The sequence below is a fragment of the Hypoxylon fragiforme genome, assembly GCF_022984875.1.
Source record: "Hypoxylon fragiforme strain CBS 206.31 chromosome Unknown GGS25scaffold_1, whole genome shotgun sequence".
NCBI classification, from domain to species: Eukaryota; Fungi; Ascomycota; class Sordariomycetes; order Xylariales; family Hypoxylaceae; genus Hypoxylon; species Hypoxylon fragiforme.
In genome coordinates, this window is record NW_026054756.1 from 2,491,121 (window position 1) to 2,509,487 (window position 18,367).

An 18,367-nucleotide genomic window follows, 5' to 3' on the forward strand; every position below is an offset into this window, starting at 1 on the left:
AACGAAGTATACTCCTGGGTTCTCTCACGAGATACGAATGCATTACGGATTTATGTACCTTGCTTTTTTTTTCCTCATGAGGTCTTCTACTGTCTATTGCCTATTTCTTTTTTTGCCTGTATTGGTGATGAATTTCCAAGTGTGTCTTTTTATCTAGGTATAGCTGACAGCGAACATGGCTGACTTTGTATTCCTGGGAGGTAGATAATATACCTATATACCTGCGTACTAGATATCTTAATAGCATGCCATGGGGTTAAACTAGGTGATATGTAGGTAGGTACATAAGTTAGATACCTACCTAACCAGCGAAGCGATATCTTGCCTTGTGGTAGCAGGCCCAATATGAGAATAGTGAAGAGTATGAGCGGTACCCGGAAGAAGAAGAATATGCCAACCCCGGGCACTGCAAACATTCGTCAATTCATTCATCGAGTACTTCTATCCTTGCACCATCTACTCTAGGTACTTATCTGTCTTAGTGCTTATAAACCCTTAGATCAGATTAGGCAGCCTCAAATCACCTTCTCATCATCACGCCGAGCTTCCTTGTCCCTGACCCTGACCCTGACCTGGACCCCCCTTTTTCGACTTATCCACATCATCATCGATTGTAGGCAGCGCCGGGACCTCGACGCCGGTAATCCTGTACTCCAACCCAATGTACGCATCGCTCAAGACCAAGACATCCACTTTCCTCGACGCTCCACCGCGCCGGCTCGGGTCCGGCAGCCTTAAAATCGTCTTAGCCGTGGGTTTAGCGCCGACTTGGACCGCGTTCGACCCGGCCTTGTTCGGTGGTCCTCCCTGGCTCCAGCCAGTGCGTTTGACGCCAATGACCTCGTCCTTGGCCATGTCACAGACGATGACGAACCAGCCCTCCGTTTGTGGCTTCGGGTACCTCGGGGCATAGATGCGGGCCTCGCGCTCGACGATAGGGTTAAGTCGCTTGAGGGACACAGTCAGGGACTCCGCGGTCACGTGGTCGACTCGGACGCTGACGTTGGGCATGACAGAAACGGCACGGGTAAAGCGGGTTTGTTGCGAGTTCGGTATATGTAGCTTTCGGGCGAGTTCTTCGACTTGGGGCCGACGGAAGGTGCTCAATTTTTGTAGGGCAGTTTCGTTGTCTTTTAGGGTATCGGGGTTTGTTCCGGGGAAAATTGATAGGGGTGAGTCTTGGGGCCAACGGGCCGACTTGACGCATTGAAGGAGCGTGATCATCTCGAGGCAACTGGAGAGATAGCCTAATTCCGTCAAAACATCGATAGAGGCCTGGATGATACGGATAGCCTGATCTAGAACGCTGGTTTGGTCGCCGACGTAATCCGTAATGGGAAGGTCGATGCGGGCCATATGCGCCTGGAGAAGGAGAAAAGCTTTGACATGAGGATCCCACATTGGCAGGTCGAATGTGTTACCTTCGAATGGAAGGTTTTTAGACAGCTCGGCATTGATCAAGTCTTCGTTGTGACGGACGGGCAGCTCATCGTACTCCGTCGCCCGAGCCATCCAGGACAGTACATCCAAGAAACTGGCTCTAGGCTTTGCGTACTTGACAAGATGACGAATCGTCTTGTGCGATAGGTAGTAGTAACTCATGACCTTGCCCAAGGCTGTCGAATCTACATCACCGTTGGGATAAACTTCGACACACTTCGAGGTAGCCAACTCGTCCAGGGACTTATTCACCATATCGATCATGAAATCATTCGCAATCTGTTGAGCGGCGATAGTGTTATGCTCCTCGGCAGAGATCTCAAGTCCATAGTAAGAGGGGTTCTTATGTAGACGGCGGAAAAAGAAAGTCCAGGTCAAGTAGTCTAGAGCATCTTGCTTGGTTGTAATCGTCTCAGCCGATACTTCTGCACACAAATGGTTATCCAAGACTGTATGCAGCGATGACTCGACTGGAAAGCCTGTATGCAAGAAGTGTTTGTAGAAATCCTTCTTGGAGTCCTGGGTAAAAATACGGGCGACGCCCGAGTTATCGAATTGTGGGCGACCAGCTCGGCCCAGCATTTGCAAGACATCTGTCAGATCCATGTCTTTATATCCCTCGATCTTCGCGTCATAGAACTGAGTGCCCTTGACTACAACTAGATGGGCGGGAAGGTTGACACCCCAAGCCAATGTGCTAGTTGCCACCAAGATCTGGATCTTGTTATTTAGGAAAAGCTCCTCGGCCAGTTGACGATCTGACTCGACGAGCCCTGCGTGATGAAGGCCAATACCGAAATTTATCGCTTCCTTTAACGCGTCATCTTTGACTCTAGTGAGATGTAGTTGAAGATCATCCTCTGACATATTGACAAACCGCCTAGGATTATCTTCCATGCCACACAAATTGATGAGATCCTTCGCTGTCAGCCTAGTCTGCCGTCGAGACGGCACAAAGACGATCACGGGCTTGTCAGGACTATGGGTCTTGATTGCGAGGAACGTTGGCCGATTCATTGACTGCATCAAGGGGCAGAATCCTCTCACTTCGGGGAACCCGTCGATATAGAGCTCCAAGGGTACCGGCCGTACAGAGTGTCGAAAGTTGAACAGCCCTTCCTTGACTCCAAGCCAGTTAGCCAAGTCTGTTGCGTTCGCGCAAGCAGTGGACATTCCGAGAAGTCTGACGGCGTTTTTGGTGGATTGAGCGATGTAGTTCATACGAGACACGATGATTTCGAGAATCGGACCCCGATCTCCGGCAAGAAGGTGGATTTCATCGATAATCACAAGCGCAACTTGACGAACGTATCCTCTGGTTTGCCAACTACGAGAGATACCGTCCCATTTTTCCGGTGTAGTGACAATGATATCAGCATCCTTGATCGTCCTCGTATCTGGTGTGTTATCACCAGTCAACTCAACCAGCTTCAGACCCAAAGGTCCAGCAAGCCGAGCGCCCCAGTCCTTTACTCGCTCGCGAACCAAGGCCTTCATCGGGGCGATGTAGACCACTTTAGAGCCGGGGCGTTCTCGGAATGCCCACCACATAGCCAACTCCGCAGCAACAGTTTTGCCACTACCCGTTGGGGACCCCAACAACACATTGGCTGGCGTATGATAGAGTGTGTGAAATATTTGGGTTTGCAAAGGGTTAAAGAATTGAAATCTCTTGGCATATATCTCTTCCAATCCTGGATTCTTGAGAGCACTAATAGGCAAAGGTTGCAAGTTGAGCAGATCCGTATAGACGCTCTCCGTGTCCGGACGGATGAGGTGTTGGAAAGAGACAGGATTGACAGTCTCTGCTCCAAGCCACTTATCGGACACGGCCCGGACATAAATCTGGTTAGGTAGGGGATCTGACAGAGGGATGGTGAAGTTGAGTTCATGGTCGTCATATAGCTTCCTTCTGTTAAGTATGAAGAACTCGTGGTGATATATTTCAGATGTCTCGGAATTTTCAACCCAGATATAGAAAGATTCTGAAGTTCCATGTACATGCTCATTCCATTTGAATTCTGGCGTGATGTAGAGCTTGATCCGCAACACATCCCGGTTCAGGGGGGCAATCTCAGCATCGACAGAAACCGTTGGAAAATTGTCGAGTATCCTGGAAATCTTCTTGCCAGCATTCTGATTATGTACTAGATTACCAATCTCAGCCATGTCCATTTCCCGGAGAGTCTCAATGGTCAAAGTCTCTTTCGTATCAATTTGATTAAGCACCGATTTTGGTAGATCGAATTGATGTAATGGGTGCTGAAAGGGCCAAATACGCCTCTCGATAGACTTGGCAAGAGTCAACAAGACTAAACATTGATGGCCCCATCGTCGATTGAGCGCGATCATGAATAAAGAACGACAAATTCGACCAGCCTGTTGGGCCACATAGTTGAGATCGTTGGCTAATGCAAAGTCTTCTGGTTGCGCCCTGGAGATGTATGACTGCAAAAGAATGTTGGTTTTTGCCTGGGGCGTGTCAATGCCGGCGCCAACGTCACAATAACTGGCTGTATTCCTCAAATCAGTCAGTTCATTGGCTTCGCTATCCCTCGACTGAATATTGTTGAATTCTCCGCACTCGCTTATCATCTTCAAGATGTCTGCTTCCGTTGCTAGGGGTTTCATCATTTTGTTGAAGACTTGTATACTCGTGTGGAGAATATAGTACTGACTGGCGATGCGGCCAATATCTTTGCTTTTGAGCTCCTCGGTGGTCTCGTTGAATATTACCATCTGGCTTTGTTGCAATGTCCTAGCTGCTTGAATCGCAAGTTGCCGTCGCCTCTGGACGAGTGTCGGATCGTCTCTAATCTCAGCCCATTCGATGCCGTAAGCCATAGGGCTCCTTTGCATACGGACAAACAGATAAGAGTAGCCAATCCATTGTACTGCTTCCGGAATAGAAGTCACCGTACCTAATGCAACTTCGGCATTCAGGTTGTCGACTAGTTTCGAAGAAAATCTAGATTCGATAGGCTGTTGCTCGGTGACTGCTGTCAAGTAATGCTGCAGCTTGTCTATGGGCGTGCAAATCATACCGATGCCGACGTCTTCGAATTGCGGACGTCCAGCACGACCGAATATTTGAAGCACGTCTAGTATACCCAGGTCTACAAACTTGCCGTCTTGAGCACTGTAAACTTGGGTCCCCTTTATAACAACTGCCGCGGCCGGCAAATTGACACCCCATGCAAGAGTTGCTGTACAGCAGAGCACTTTGATGACGCCTTCGCCAAACAGTTTTTCCATGAGGTTCCGGTCTGATCGAGTTAGCCCGGCATGATGTATGCCTAAGCCTTTGGGTAAGAGGTCTCTCAGTTCCCGCGCCCTGGAAGACTTCATGTCTCTAATGGCTTGATCATAGTACGGATGTCCCTGCGGGTCAAAAAGATCTGCATCACCATTCTCGGTAGCTATCTGATATAGTGATTTGGCAGTGAGAAGAGTATCTCTTCTCGAATGAACAAAGACCATAACTTGGTGATCTTGCTCTAGCATGTCCCTAACCTTCTCAAAGGCTACCATATCGAGATCTTCTTTATACTTCTTCATGCGATCCTTGCCTTTCTGTGTCCTTATACCGATGAAGTGCTGCTCAAGGGGAACTGGACGAAAAGAACTATCGAAATAGAAGAGGCCAGCATATCTATTGACCTTGAGAAAGTCGGCAACGTCGACATAGTTTGGAAGTGTAGCACTGAGCCCGACGATGCGAATTAAGGACTGCGTACTTTCGACTTGTCGTTCCGTCCTTGCCACTAAAGATTCCAAGACTGCACCTCGCTCGTCGTGAAGCATGTGAACCTCGTCAATAATAAGAAGCCTGACCTTTTGTACGAGCTCAGTATCACCAGTGCCCTTTCTTGTGACAACATCCCACTTTTCAGGAGTGGTCACGATGATTTGCGTTTGCACGATTTCTGACTTAGTAAGATGCATATCTCCTGTATATTCGCGGCAGCGAATACCGAGCCAGGCGAGACGCTTGCCTAACTTGTCGGTGATTTCCGCAGCCAGGGCTTTCATAGGAGCAACGTAGACGATTTTGAAATCCTGGGTATCAACAGCAAAGTCTGTTGCCTCCGTATTCTCAATAGGATTCGGTGTCACATACTGACTGATCGTTTGCAAAATCGTCAACATAGCTGCGTCCGTTTTACCAGCACCGGTAGGGGCGCAAATCAACATGTTCTCGCTAGTTTTGTAAGCGACAGGATATACTAGACTTTGCATCCTATTTAAGGCCTTGTAGCCTTTGAATGTTCTTCGGCACAGTCCATCCATATCGGCAATATTCACGAGTTTCCGGCCAGGGAGGAGCGTACCGACTTTCCCAGCAGGAATGTAGAACTCTTCGTACTTTTCATGCTGTGTCCTCTCGCTTCCAACGGGCAACCCGTACTTCTTTCCGGCATAGTTTAGGGTATTTCCAGCACTATGGGTCTTATATACGTGTGGATATTGAATCTCCTTATGCATGCTAGGGGCAAGAGCAGCATTCTTATGCTCTAGATCCCTCTGGCGAAGCACCTCGTCTCTTTCGGCTTTTGTCAAAAGTCGGCCGGCGGGCTCATGTGTTTGTTGAGCAGCAAAACTAGCAAAACTGGAAAGCAGTTGTTGCCGGTGAGACAAGACTTCAATGACGAAATCGAGGTCATCAAACCCAACAAGATCGGTAAGGGAAGATTGCAGTTCGTCTTCGGACCGTTGGGAGCCCAGTATATCTAAAATCTGGGCCTGGAAGGCATCCGACGACAAGCCGTTCTTCTTGCTAGAAATATCAGAGCAATATTTTGTGAACCAAGTTGGACCATAGCTTGCTCCATCAAGCTGTGTGCTGTCATCCTCGACAAAATCGCTGCTGTAAAGATCTTCTTCGTTGTCTTCTATGAAATCCCACACATCGTCACCACTATTGCCAGAAGTGAAGTCATCGTCGTCCAAGTCGAAGTCAAGATCTAAATTCGCATCCACTGGGAGATGCTTGTCAGGTAATTTCAACTCTGCTAATGCAGTTTTCATGGCAGCAAATTGCTCGCGCCATTTAGCTTCCGCCTCGCTCATAGAAGATGACATTGTTTTATCCTTTTTCCTTCTTTTTTTTTCTGTTCCTTTTTTGGTGTAATAAGCTTATATGTGAAGTAAGAGTCAAGGCTTCAGAGCAAATCTTCAGCTTATTTATTTCTCCAAATTTCATAAATTGGTGATATGATAAAATGCAGTGACGACCATTAATAACCGATGGATGGCTGATTCAAATGTTCCCCAGAACTTGAATGATAGTGCGCCGCAAGGCCCCACTACTATGTAGGCACTCATAATTCAATTGGCTACTAACTAACTAGGTACCTAGAATTGTACAAGTACAATACCTAGTACCCTGTAAGCAGTACTACCTATAGGTATGTAGGTATGTAGGGCCTAGGCTGCTAAGGTTAGAAGCTACAGCGGCAGAGCGGGAAAGCAAGCGGTATGGTTGGTTAAGTTTATAGTACATGTGACAAAGGTTGGGGACACTGACCTCACTTCCCAAATCCAAATCCAAATCTTAATCCCAGATAATAATTCTAGCCTTGAAACGTTCTTGCTTCTTATCCTCGAATCCCTACATTTTATGCTCCTTTCAACATATTAAGAGCCATCAACACTTCGTTCATATCGAGGAAAACAACAACATACAACCCAAATCAATTTCTTACAATTCATAGAAACCCATCATCACCATGAGGCTGTTTTACGTTGGTGTACGTATATCGATTAGCCCGGTCGCTATCCCGACTTTCAAATACGGCCATACCGGATAGCACGTTGCATGAATATCCACCATACTGACGATACACATCTGTCCACAGATAATTCAAAACGAGACCAAGCCCGGCGTCGAGATATGCGCTGAAAAGGAGCTGAGTACCTACTCGCGCTTCACCCGTGACAAGTACGAAGCCGTCCACCCCGCCGGGAAAGAAGACAGACTAACATGGGCGGTGTAGCTGGGCCGAGTTCATGAGTGTATTCGCGAAAACTGTAGCAGAGCGGACCAGGCCAGGCCAGAGACAAGATGTTGAACAACAAGGTGCGATCAATTACATCCAATTTCCTTTTCGGGCCGTTATATCATGCACCACTCAATGGGAATGCTGATCTTGGGCCTTTGTCCTTATTGCAGACTACACATTCCACGCCTACGGACGCACGGAAGGCGTATGCGGCATCATCATCTCAGACCAGGAGTACCCGGCATTAGTGGCCCACCAGCTGTTGTCGAAAGTCGTGGACGAGTTCCTGGCGGCGCACCCGCGTTCCGCGTGGGCCTCGGGTCAGAAGATTTCCATGCCCGAGCTCAAGGACTATCTCGCCAAGTACCAGGATCCCCACCAGGCCGACAGCATCATGAAGATTCAGCGCGAGCTTGACGAGACCAAGATCACCCTTCACAAGACCATCGAGAGCGTCCTCCAGCGTGGCGAGAAGATCGACGACCTCGTAGCCAAGAGCGACGGTCTCAGCAACCAAAGCAAGATGTTTTACCGTACGTCACTCTACCCATTCCTTTTATACCCCGGCCTCACTCCATCCCCATCCCTCCAGCTTGCCCCCCCTTAGGCCTAGGAGTCATGAGGATGGGATAACTGACTTGCTGTGCAGAACAAGCAAAGAAGCAGAACTCGTGCTGCATTCTCATGTAGATTCCTACTGTTACTGCTAATCAGGCACCTCACCTAATAAATTGGGTTGGTCTATATTGATTACACGAATTGTCTCCGTTTCAGCATAGCGAGAGTGAGACTTTCAGTTCAGCAGCGATCTTTTGGAGGCTACGATGTTGAATGGCCATTTTGTTTTTCATCTATCTATATCCAGCGGAAGGGGGGAGGGCGTTATAAACTCGCTCGGCCGCTTCGTAAGAGCGGACACACACACACACACCATCACTCGTTGGGCAAATGATTGATTATGGAAAGGCAAGGGGGCGTTGACTTGAAACTTGATGATGAGGTAGAACGTGACAGTTTGGAGGTTGACGCAGACAGATGACTACTACTTGCCTACCTAGGTACAGGTACCTACCTACCTGCCTGCCTGGGTAGGTTAGGTAGTTTGAGTAGTTACCTACTTGGTAGGTAGGTACATACATAGACACGAGAGAACTATCCCCGATCAGAATGGGCACAGGCATGATAATAAGAAGAAAAAAAACCACAGTTGAAGCAGCTTTTCTTCTTCCTTTCTTGGTTAACATGATAAAAGTTATTATTCACGCATATCAAGTAACGACGGACGGTCATGTGTAGTTGGGAAGCAGAATATTCTCATAGATAGGTACCCAAACAAGGACTAGATGTTAATCATATACCTAGATACCTGGCTCTCTCATCTCACTGGATCTAATCCGTTCTCTACTACATATGTAGGGTAGGTAGGTAGGTAGGTGTGTACCACACTGCCTCTCTCTGCCTTTCTACTCCGTTCATTTTCATTTCTTTTTTTTCTTTCCAGAAGTTGCCTCGTCCATCTATACCTGCCCAGGGTATTCCCAACAACAAAAGGCACTGGCCAATATCAATCAAATCCATGTATGGGGTACCATCAAGGTTCCAGCACATAATGCCTCTTTCTCTCTCCTAGGCTCTTTCCATCGAAGACGGCGACAAAATAAAGTAGTAGTAATAGTAGTCCTAAAACGGTACTAGGTAGGTGTATGTGTGTGTGGTGGTGGTCGTGTGGTTGCGTGTATGACACTTCGAGTCTCAGACTCTGATTTCTCGGTCTGTCTCCCTCCAATAGATTATCCTTCCGGGGGTATATTCGCGACTTAAACTAGAACCAAAAAAAATAAATAAATAAATAACATACCAATGCGATATAAAATAAGCAAAAACAAAAAAAAGGAACCTATGGATGAGTGTAGGTTCCTTCAAGTAAAAAACCTCTCCCACCAGCCCACCCATCTCGCTCCCTTTCCTTTCCTTTCTCCCCAAACCGGTCTATGAATGCTCCGAGAATGATAATGATGATAATACAAAAGAAACAAAAAGGGGAGGTACCGAATAAACGCCTATCCGGTATGGTACCCAGGGTAGAAGAAGTGAACGCGAATCTCAAATCCGGATGAAGCGAAAAAAATTATTATGTTGAAAAAAGGGGGAAGAAAAAGCGATGTGCTGATAGTCTAGGGGTGTGGTTTGTGGCTTCAAGCTCCTTCCAAAACGATGCGCTCGCTCTTCCGATGCTGCGCCATGGACTCGTTGGTCTCCCCGGGCACGACAAGGGTTGGAGTGGCAGCCTTTGTCTCTGCCAGCCTCTCGTTCTTGCCCATCGCTATCTTAGGTACGGGGTTAGACTTCAAGGGACTCGCCCGCGGTCTTGGTGACGTGGAAAACGCTGTTTGCAGCGGTTTCAGCATCTTCCGTTGCTGTCTAGAGACGGAGATCTGTCGCGCAATCGATAGCTCAACGGGGTTCATGTTCGCGCTATTTTCTAAGGGGTCGTCGTCTTGAGATGCCTGAGAAAGGTTGGAATGAGTAGAGGATGTTGGCGAGGACGGTGAGAGTTTCCTATCGCTTGTCAAGGAAGATGCTGTAGTAGATGGTGTATGTGTTGGTGGCGTCACCATCTGCCACTTAGGCTCCTGCATGAACGAAGCTCGCGGGCGTACAGATTGCGTCCTGACTATTTCTAATTCAGGAGATGATATATCTGAAGGCGATTCCAGAATGAGATGCGACTGATCAGGACTGAACTGGGCGTCCCTGGTGGCAGCTTGCTGTTCTCTTGCCTTAGCTAAAGTGGCAATGGTAAGCTTGCCCCTTTGTTGAGGATGCACAACGGATTCCTTGTGGCGGATTCCCGGTCCATCATTGGACGGCAGCTTGAGATTTTGTGAGTGTCGATTGAAAGTCGTTTGTGAAGGAGATGGGAGAGGTCCGGGGGCCGTATTAGATCTAAGCCTTGGAGATGGGTGAGATGTAGCAAAATCCGGCTTGTTCAGAGGAGTTGGAGGGAATAAGGCAAAACCCGGTGATCGTGACGTAGGGTGAGGAGATGATTGTCTCCTGGGTATATCACTTTGTTTCCCCTATCCAATGTATTAGCGGCTAATGACGATAGAAAACATGGAGACTCCTTACCCCTTCGTTCTCTATAGCGTCATCTATGCTCTTCAGTTTTTGAAGAGTAGCCTGCCTTCTGGCTAATAGGGATGGTTGCGACTGAGGTTGCGACTGAGGCTGCGACTGAGGCTGCGGGTGCTGGGGTTGTAAAACACTCCCAAACATCACACTATACCTTTCCATCCTAATCGATGGAATCTCCACGTTTAACAAAGGCCCAGAAGAACATGGGTTGGTATCTAATGCGATCGGTATGCTCCCAAACGTTTCCTTTGATCCCTTTACGCTCAGCATCGACTTTTGTGCTTGTGGTGAGCTGTCTGTATTATAAGGCATTGTTTGAGATCGGGATACCGTTGGCTTATGCTTCGGCGCCCCACGTGTAATAACCGTGTTACTCCTCTCTACCTTGGTCTCGTACTGGGATTGAATTGTTGCATCTCGAGGTGGCTCAGACCTAGGAATATCTTTCTGCTCGCTCGTCTCCGAATTCGAATGGCCGGAAGATTTTCTTCCAAATCTACTAAATATGTTCCACTTTGCCGATGGCTTTCTCTTGAGAGACTTTTCGACGGGATCAGTGGTACTAATTCCAGATGCGGGTGAAATCCCAGCTGAAGTTGAAATCTGCCGAGTTTGATGAGAGGACGGTGGTGCTCGCAAGCTCCCATTCATTGGCGTTCTCGATGGACTCCCCAGGGCCATACCGATTTCCAGAGGATGGCCCTCGTTGAGAGATTCAGGAGTAGGCATCCTCACAGTTGGAGCGGATGCTTTTCGTGGAAGATGTAATGATCGTGGACTTGTTTCTGGCGTAGGTAGCTGTCCTCGTGCCATGCCATATGCCTTAAATCCGGTTCCATTTCCTCTCAAGTTGACGTAAGAGTCGTCCCTGGACATTCTTTTATCATATTGAAAGCTACTGCCAGTCAAACTCTTAGAGCTTGAGCCCTTGGATGAGCTCGGTCTTGCTGGCATATTAACTTCTGGTGACGGTTGTGGGTAGAGGATAATAACAGTTACACTTTCACACTTGCAAAAAGCGTTTGGGAAGTAGCAGCATTATCAATGTGCTGTGTGGTAGGGCGGGATCTGATACACGGCCTGGTTCTCTTAGGACGGGGTAGACGGGGACGTGCGTCACGAACGCAACCGGACCTGCATGACCCTCCTTCATCGGTGGCCCAGCATACTATCTAGTATTTACCAGGTATGTGACCAGGTACATAAGCGCAGATTGGTAATTCCCGGTACATATGTAGATTTAAGCACGACATAAGAGTCGTTGGGGCTCTAGGAGATAGACTTCTTGAGATGTGTGTGCTCAGAGGTTAAAAGGTGAAGTGATTCACTCCTGGTAGCCAAAGTCCTTACGAACAGAGACCCAACAAAGTTGATAACTGAATCAAGCAGATGGATGTGCGTTATTTGCTCGTTTACCGTTCGCCGTTTACCGTTGGGCCGTCTAAGCTGGACGGTGAGGAAGAACAGGGTTGAAGTTTATTGTGCTACACCAGAAGACAGCTGATTCACGGCCCATGCCATGTATTGTACATAGTAGCAAGTCATTGACTCTTTTAGGGGTAATATTGTAAAGTAATACTTACATATTACATACATACCTATTGGCTGTGGTGGTTCAAGATGTAAGAATATCACCTTTCCTACTGTAGCTTTCCTTGCTTTCCTAGTGTAGGAACATCAATACATCAATGATACTACACTATGTCGTATGTACCTGATGCTAGGTATGTACTAAGGTTACTACCATGTCCATATATGAGGAGGTATGTAACTAAGAGTATGTGACTAAAAGTATGTAACTGGTAGGTTGTAGTATCGATATCGTTAGCGAGTTCAAATGTTGTTTGAGGTTGATGGAGCATGATACTACATACGCTAGGTACTAGTAGGTACAGTAAACCTTGGCCATAACGATTCGGTAGACAACGATATTTTTGTATAACGATATAATTTTAGGAACATTGCAATTTTGTATGGGAAATAACGATATTTTAACCTTAGCGATATATCGTTAATTTTTTGACCGCCACCACCAAGATCGTTATGGACCATGTGTAAAAAACCGTTTATTTTGATAAATTTTTGGTGGAATAAGTGGAATTTTGCGTTTGGTAGCCAATTGGACTGTCCTTTTTTCAGGTAAATCTAATCACCGCCACGATATCTAATCGCCGAAAAATTGGCTTACTGCATAATATCTCAAATATGAAAGGAATCTAAGAGAACAATATTAGGTAAGTACCTTTTCTAATAAAATGGCAGTAAAGGTACAACGGAAGTATACGGACTATGACAGTGGGTCCATCTCTACATAACGATACCTTTCTATAACGAATTAAGAGTGGTGTTTTTTCCATATCGTTATGGCCAAGGTTTACTGTACTACTAGGTAGTAATTGTTATTTTGGAAAGGGAGATCAACAACCAGGATCTCACTCCAAATGCATGATAGAAGTCAGCATGGGTTATCCTTGTCATTCCAGCTTCTTCGTATGTACAAAACTACTTGGCCAGGATATTTTGGGAATGATGTGAAATGATCCTACCTAGGTACCTTTGTAGTAAGTAGGGACCCAGGGGAAAATCGCGGAATTAGTGATGGTTGGTGTGCCAGGTGTGGTGTATCAAGCCTTAAAAAGGAGCATTAATACATATGTAACCCTTCTAGCCTAATATCCCGCACAAAGCTGGGCTTCTTGGCTCGGAAAACTGGCACAATTCACTTTTGCGACTCGCAAGACTGCCCGCATGTGCTCCTACATATATGCACATGCCTAGGTATTATGAAGATACCAGAATGGTTCGAGAAGCCTTTTGATACATGCCTACCTAGGTAACTGGTACGTATCACATGGTCTCCTAACAAGACTCTTATACGAATGTACTACTATACTATGTACTGTAGTAAGGGACATTAATGGGTGCTCTGAAGCAAGAGACCCTTGGCATTCAGCCCCTGTTTCCTAGTGGCCCGATGGACAGGGGCAATCGCCAGAGTCTCGGACGAGTTGGAAGTTCTGTGGTCGCTCATCAATGGGGAAAGGATGCGTTGTCATTCTTGGATGTTGAGTATCATAGTATGTACACTCAAGGACAACAAGTGAATGCATGTAGATACTATGTAGGTTGTGTAGGGGGTGTAAGAGGCTAAGAGCTTGGGGGCTACATACCTGATGCCTCCTAAATTCCTAATGCCTACATAGTGTATGTGTAGTACATACAGTTGGAAGGACAGGATGACAAACAAGGCTGGGAAATGAGAGGAGGCTCCTTTCATCCATGGAATGCTTCATTGAATGCAAATGTTGGCTGAACAAGCACAGGGGAAATATGTAAGTGTATGCATGTATGTCCTATGTAGTTATCAGGCAGAGAGAGAGTCCACATCCACGGGTTAGGCTTTGTTGGTTTCCGTTCGGGTAATTTGCGGGTTATATCATGACTAACTTGATCACGTTAGAGTAAAAGCTGTAGAAAAAAGCGCCATGGAAGCTTGCAGGTTTCGTCATGCCTAAAAAGGTAAAGGTTTGTCTTTGAAACACATAGGCAGGCCCTGGCAGGGAAGGGTTAAAAGGGTTAACCCTTGCCTTTATGTAAAAAAGTCTGGATCCCCGATCGAGGACATCTTGGCTATCTTGGCCACATCTACTACTAGTAGTAACTATGTAATAAGTTACCTAGCCTTTGCTAGGGAAACAGCGGACCCGGCCATATTGTCCCCAAGTATTACTTTTCCCCGTTGGCACCACTGGAATCACTGGCAGTCTGGCACCACCGGCAACTTCGTCGGTGGTTTTATACAGCAACCAAGTTCGACGCGCGGCAGTTCTAGTTACTTGAATATGTATTTTCATCCCAAGACCATCTATGATCTGGGCAGATCGATGGGATTCGAGCTTGAATCAACCTAACTACCTACCTGTGTAGGGAAGTACGAATACGTACACTAGTTCGTACATACCACGCCCGCCCTCTTCAGTTCACCGGCAACATTGAATATCTTTGTCATCCGTCCCGTTAGTGCGGCTTAAGATATGTATGTACCTACATAATAGTGTAGTTCCAGGATCATCCAACTCACATCACTAATGATCGACAAAAACGATCGTCTAAGACGATCCAGCTCGCGTCACTAGGTACCCGTTAGAAAGGTCATGATTGTGGCTGCTGATCAAGGTTGAGCTCGACGTCATTCTTCGAGATATCTACTATTATTGCATCTACACCAAATCCCACTCTTCGGTTTGGCCGCAAGTGGCTCTAAGTATGTACATAATACCACTAGGTACGGTAACTAGAAAGCCTCAACATTACAGCTTCGGATTACGTTTATCGAGAACACGATGAACCGTTACATTATCTCGCTTTGATGGGGTTAATGGTATACATATCGTACCGTACTTCGTATATCCACAAACATACTGTCAAACCCGTTGCACCAGATACCTACCTACCTAGGTTAGGTACCTACATTATAGTAGGCTTGGTAAATACAAAGTAGCCCTGGAGGTAACTATGTGTAGTTATGTATGTAACCTAGAAATATGTAGAGAAACGGGCGATATCTTACTGACATATCACTTTGTGCTATCCACATCCTTCATCATCCAGCCAACTCGACATGTACAATTATATGAAGTTAGAATGACACTATAATAAGAATAATGTTGATATTAAATGGCGTTTGGCAAAAGCATTGTTGTAATATCTCTTTTGACACAACTTACACAACTATAAGGCGCCACCCCTCCTTTTCCCCTCGTGTTTGATACATAGTAATTATGGGCGGGTTCAGTGCTCGTATTGATATAATCCCAGTCGCCAGGAGTAAGAGGTAGGCACTAGGTGAGCACTGAAGTCTACAAAGGGTTCCCTCGGAATTCGAGAACTTTGGCAAGGGGGCGCGCACATGGATAGGTGCATTCTTGACAGGCAAGTACGGCATAGTAGACCGAAAGCATCACATGGCACAGCTACGTTGGTGTCGTGCCCATCTTTATCGGCCAAGGTTGCTGATCTCAACTCACGTGTAGTGCATGTGCTTTTGCGCCGAAGAGATCTGATTTATTATGGTTTAAATTATACTCCGTACCGCTTCCATAAACCTACTTCTATAAAAACGTCTAACTAGTTGTTAATATGACAATGACATTACCTACAGACTTGTTTGCCTTAAAGGATAGGATAGGATAGGATACGTGTCCTCGAGGGATGCAATAAAAGAAAAAAGAAAAAGAAAAAGAAAAAGAGAATAGCATGCAATTAGATGAATAGCGATGACAGTGGGATACTGGAACAGGAGGCTGGAGGCTGGGAGGCTGGCGATCTAACAGAGGACGTCGGATCCTCTTTATGCAAAGTGCTAAGTTAGACGTGGGGTCGCCAACCTGAGTGACACAAGGTAGGTCCTTTGTAAGATAGGTTACCGCTGGGCTTGAAGTTATGGTGAGGCATTCCAAAAGAGAATGGCGTAAATAAGTTTCTCCTTTTGTCAGTTTTCAATTTATAATTCGCAATAGTCGGTGAAGTTAAGGGGGCAGCAAAACTGTCATCCATATGGATATGAACAAGTCGGTGTATTAATATTAAGTATGCAAATAAATTAAGATAACATTGATGATTCGTGGAAAGAGAAGCAGAATCACTACATAAGGTGATGCGTCATTATTATTCTGTATCAATAATATTGTTTGTTTCGAGTATGTACATTTGAAGTTGTAAAAGCATGGAATTGTACTCTGTAGTATGTAGAATAAATAGTGAGACTTGCATATCATGTGCATGCAAAAAGAAAGTCATAATTATACCTATCCAGGCAGGCATCCAGGCAGACATCTAGGCAGGCATGTAAAGTTTGGGTAATAGTTAAGCTCAGATGTGCAGCTTCAATGTTCAATGCTGTCTTCAATACTGAGACTGACGTATTATGGCGGGGTGATGAGCTGAGTTGTTTTGTGGCTTGACAAGAGAGTCTCAGTGCTGAAGTTCAATGTTAGGACTAAATGAGTGGGGCTTTGAGTCTGAATGTCCTGAATGTCCCTAATAAACATCGGACAATGATTGGATTAAAGAAGGTTTGGCACATGGAAGCCACTCAACGCACCGCCTCAAGTGGGTTTGTAAGTGGGCAGCAACCAGCAAAATAAAATCGAACCCGAAAAACAGCCCCTCCTTCATTTGCATTTGACCGCGCATCCGTTCAATACTGGGAGTAACCTATTCTGTCTTTTTTTTTCTTTTCCCCTTTGACATATGAAGCTCGGCCGAAAACTACTTCCCCTAACAACGCCAACTTCCACCTTCGTCCATTAACCGATACTTCTATTTTTCACCTCCCTTACTCCTTACGCCTTACGCTTTCGAAAGCAACTATACAACACATAAAACAACACAAAACAAGCAAATCAAGCAATCATGTCGTGGCAAGGTAAATAAGAACATCCCCCCCTCTCTCCCCTCTGAAAATATATGTACCCCACCTCTGTCAGGGACAGGGCTGACTTCCTTCGTCATAGCCTATGTTGACACCAGGTAAATAATCATCTTACGACGGCATGATCGCATTGCCAGTATAGCGTATACTTAGCATATACTGATTCTTTACCGAACGATAGCCTGGTCGGCAGCGGCCATGTCGATAAGGGTGCTATCATTAGCGTCGCTGGTGACAGTGTCTGGGCTACTTCCAGCGGCTTTACGGTATATTATCTCGATACTACTTACTATACTTACTTAACCCCCCTTTCATCACTTTCCATGCTGTTAGTATACATATATTAGGGCATCAAGACTGATACGTTTGCTTCTTAACCTAACTAGGTTCAACCGGCCGAGATGAAGAACATCGTCGATATCCTCAACGCACAAGCAGACGTTGTTAGCAAGGCCCAAGCAGATGGTATCCACATCGACGGCGAGCGATATGTCCTCGCCCGAATTGACGGCCGAAGTCTTTATGGCCGCAAGGTGCGTTGGTTTTTATAGACTCCCCCCTATTTACGTTCATATTATTGGGGGGCCGTGTTGGAAAGAGAAAGAAAAAGAAAAAGAAGCTGACTCGATCTATGTAACCCTGTAGGGCCGGACAGGTATCTGCATCGCCAAGACGAAGCAAGCAGTTATAGTGGCCCACCACGGCGAGGCACAGGTAGCCGGAAATGCTACCCAGACTGTCGAGACGCTGGCGGACTACCTTATCAAGGCTGGATACTAGAGGAGTATCGATTTATCGAGGACACTATATGCCGCGTTGGGGGGTTGTAGAGGAGGCGCGCGTGTGGGATGCAGATGCACTAGACTGGCAAGAGTGCATATGATGGATGAAGCATGCCGCGCTGATACGGAACTGCGACATGAGAAGGTTTAGCAAGTGATGTTGATGGCATCCAAGACGGCGGCATAAATTGTTTCGTTTGCCTCGAGACCCCGATACGCCCATTCACCTAGATTCTGCATAGGCAAAATGAGAAAAACCCGCCTTTTCTTCTTTTTTCTTCCCGCATGTACACAGTTACACGACGCCATTTGTTTTCGCTTGGCGAATTATCTCGTTTTTATTACAGCCTTGCGGGCTTATATGAATTCTAGTTTGCTTTTGGGTATATTCCCCAAACCTAGCTTTTGGCGCCACCCCCTATTGAACCCCCTTGTTGATCGTCTATGTCTTCATCATATACAATGTCCGTACAGACCCATTTCATTTCTTGCTCTCGGAACGCCTCTCCTCTCCAAATTCAAGCCATCGTAGCCCGGCTTCGTAAATTATTACATCATCATTAACAACACTG

General features: G+C 46.3%; 4 protein-coding genes across 4 annotated transcripts; 2 read left to right on the forward strand and 2 right to left on the reverse strand.

Moving 5' to 3' along the window:
• Positions 1-233: 233 nt before the first annotated feature.
• GGS25DRAFT_470619 (Sec63-domain-containing protein) lies at positions 234-6,673 on the reverse strand. Its single transcript, XM_049259262.1, has one exon. The coding sequence runs from the start codon at positions 6,520-6,522 to the stop codon at positions 535-537; it is 5,988 nt and encodes a 1,995-aa protein (XP_049121513.1). The 5' UTR covers positions 6,523-6,673; the 3' UTR covers positions 234-534.
• A 313-nt stretch (positions 6,674-6,986) lies between these two features.
• GGS25DRAFT_470620 (putative snare protein) lies at positions 6,987-8,114 on the forward strand. The gene is made up of 4 exons (XM_049259263.1): positions 6,987-7,190; positions 7,299-7,381; positions 7,437-7,519; positions 7,613-8,114. The coding sequence occupies exons 1-4, from the start codon at positions 7,170-7,172 to the stop codon at positions 8,047-8,049; spliced, it is 624 nt and encodes a 207-aa protein (XP_049121514.1). The 5' UTR covers positions 6,987-7,169; the 3' UTR covers positions 8,050-8,114.
• Positions 8,115-9,343: 1,229 nt separating this feature from the next.
• Positions 9,344-11,904, reverse strand: GGS25DRAFT_37786 (uncharacterized protein). Its single transcript, XM_049258240.1, has 2 exons — positions 10,575-11,904; positions 9,344-10,522 (listed from the first exon to the last, which is right to left on the reverse strand). The coding sequence occupies exons 1-2, from the start codon at positions 11,532-11,534 to the stop codon at positions 9,638-9,640; spliced, it is 1,845 nt and encodes a 614-aa protein (XP_049121515.1). The 5' UTR covers positions 11,535-11,904; the 3' UTR covers positions 9,344-9,637.
• Positions 11,905-16,885: 4,981 nt separating this feature from the next.
• Positions 16,886-17,918, forward strand: GGS25DRAFT_37859 (profilin). Its single transcript, XM_049258251.1, has 5 exons — positions 16,886-17,007; positions 17,096-17,111; positions 17,195-17,279; positions 17,400-17,546; positions 17,659-17,918. Exons 1-5 carry the CDS (start codon positions 16,995-16,997, stop codon positions 17,791-17,793), a joined length of 396 nt encoding a protein of 131 aa, XP_049121516.1. The 5' UTR covers positions 16,886-16,994; the 3' UTR covers positions 17,794-17,918.
• The last annotated feature ends 449 nt before the right edge of the window (positions 17,919-18,367 follow it).

Excerpts from the sequence above, each read along its gene's own strand:
- GGS25DRAFT_470619 (XM_049259262.1), bottom strand. The coding sequence starts at position 6,522 with ATGTCATCTTCTATGAGCGAGGCGGAAGCTAAATGGCGCGAGCAATTT.
- GGS25DRAFT_470620 (XM_049259263.1), top strand. The coding sequence starts at position 7,170 with ATGAGGCTGTTTTACGTTGGT. Across the intron at positions 7,382-7,436 it reads TCGCGCTTCACCCGTGACAA|CTGGGCCGAGTTCATGAGTG; the intron begins GTACGAAGCCGT and ends TGGGCGGTGTAG. Across the intron at positions 7,520-7,612 it reads ACAAGATGTTGAACAACAAG|ACTACACATTCCACGCCTAC; the intron begins GTGCGATCAATT and ends TCCTTATTGCAG.
- GGS25DRAFT_37786 (XM_049258240.1), bottom strand. The coding sequence starts at position 11,534 with ATGCCAGCAAGACCGAGCTCATCCAAGGGCTCAAGCTCTAAGAGTTTG. Across the intron at positions 10,523-10,574 it reads ACGCTATAGAGAACGAAGGG|GGGAAACAAAGTGATATACC; the intron begins GTAAGGAGTCTC and ends TACATTGGATAG.
- GGS25DRAFT_37859 (XM_049258251.1), top strand. Across the intron at positions 17,280-17,399 it reads CTACTTCCAGCGGCTTTACG|GTTCAACCGGCCGAGATGAA; the intron begins GTATATTATCTC and ends TAACCTAACTAG. Across the intron at positions 17,547-17,658 it reads GAAGTCTTTATGGCCGCAAG|GGCCGGACAGGTATCTGCAT; the intron begins GTGCGTTGGTTT and ends GTAACCCTGTAG.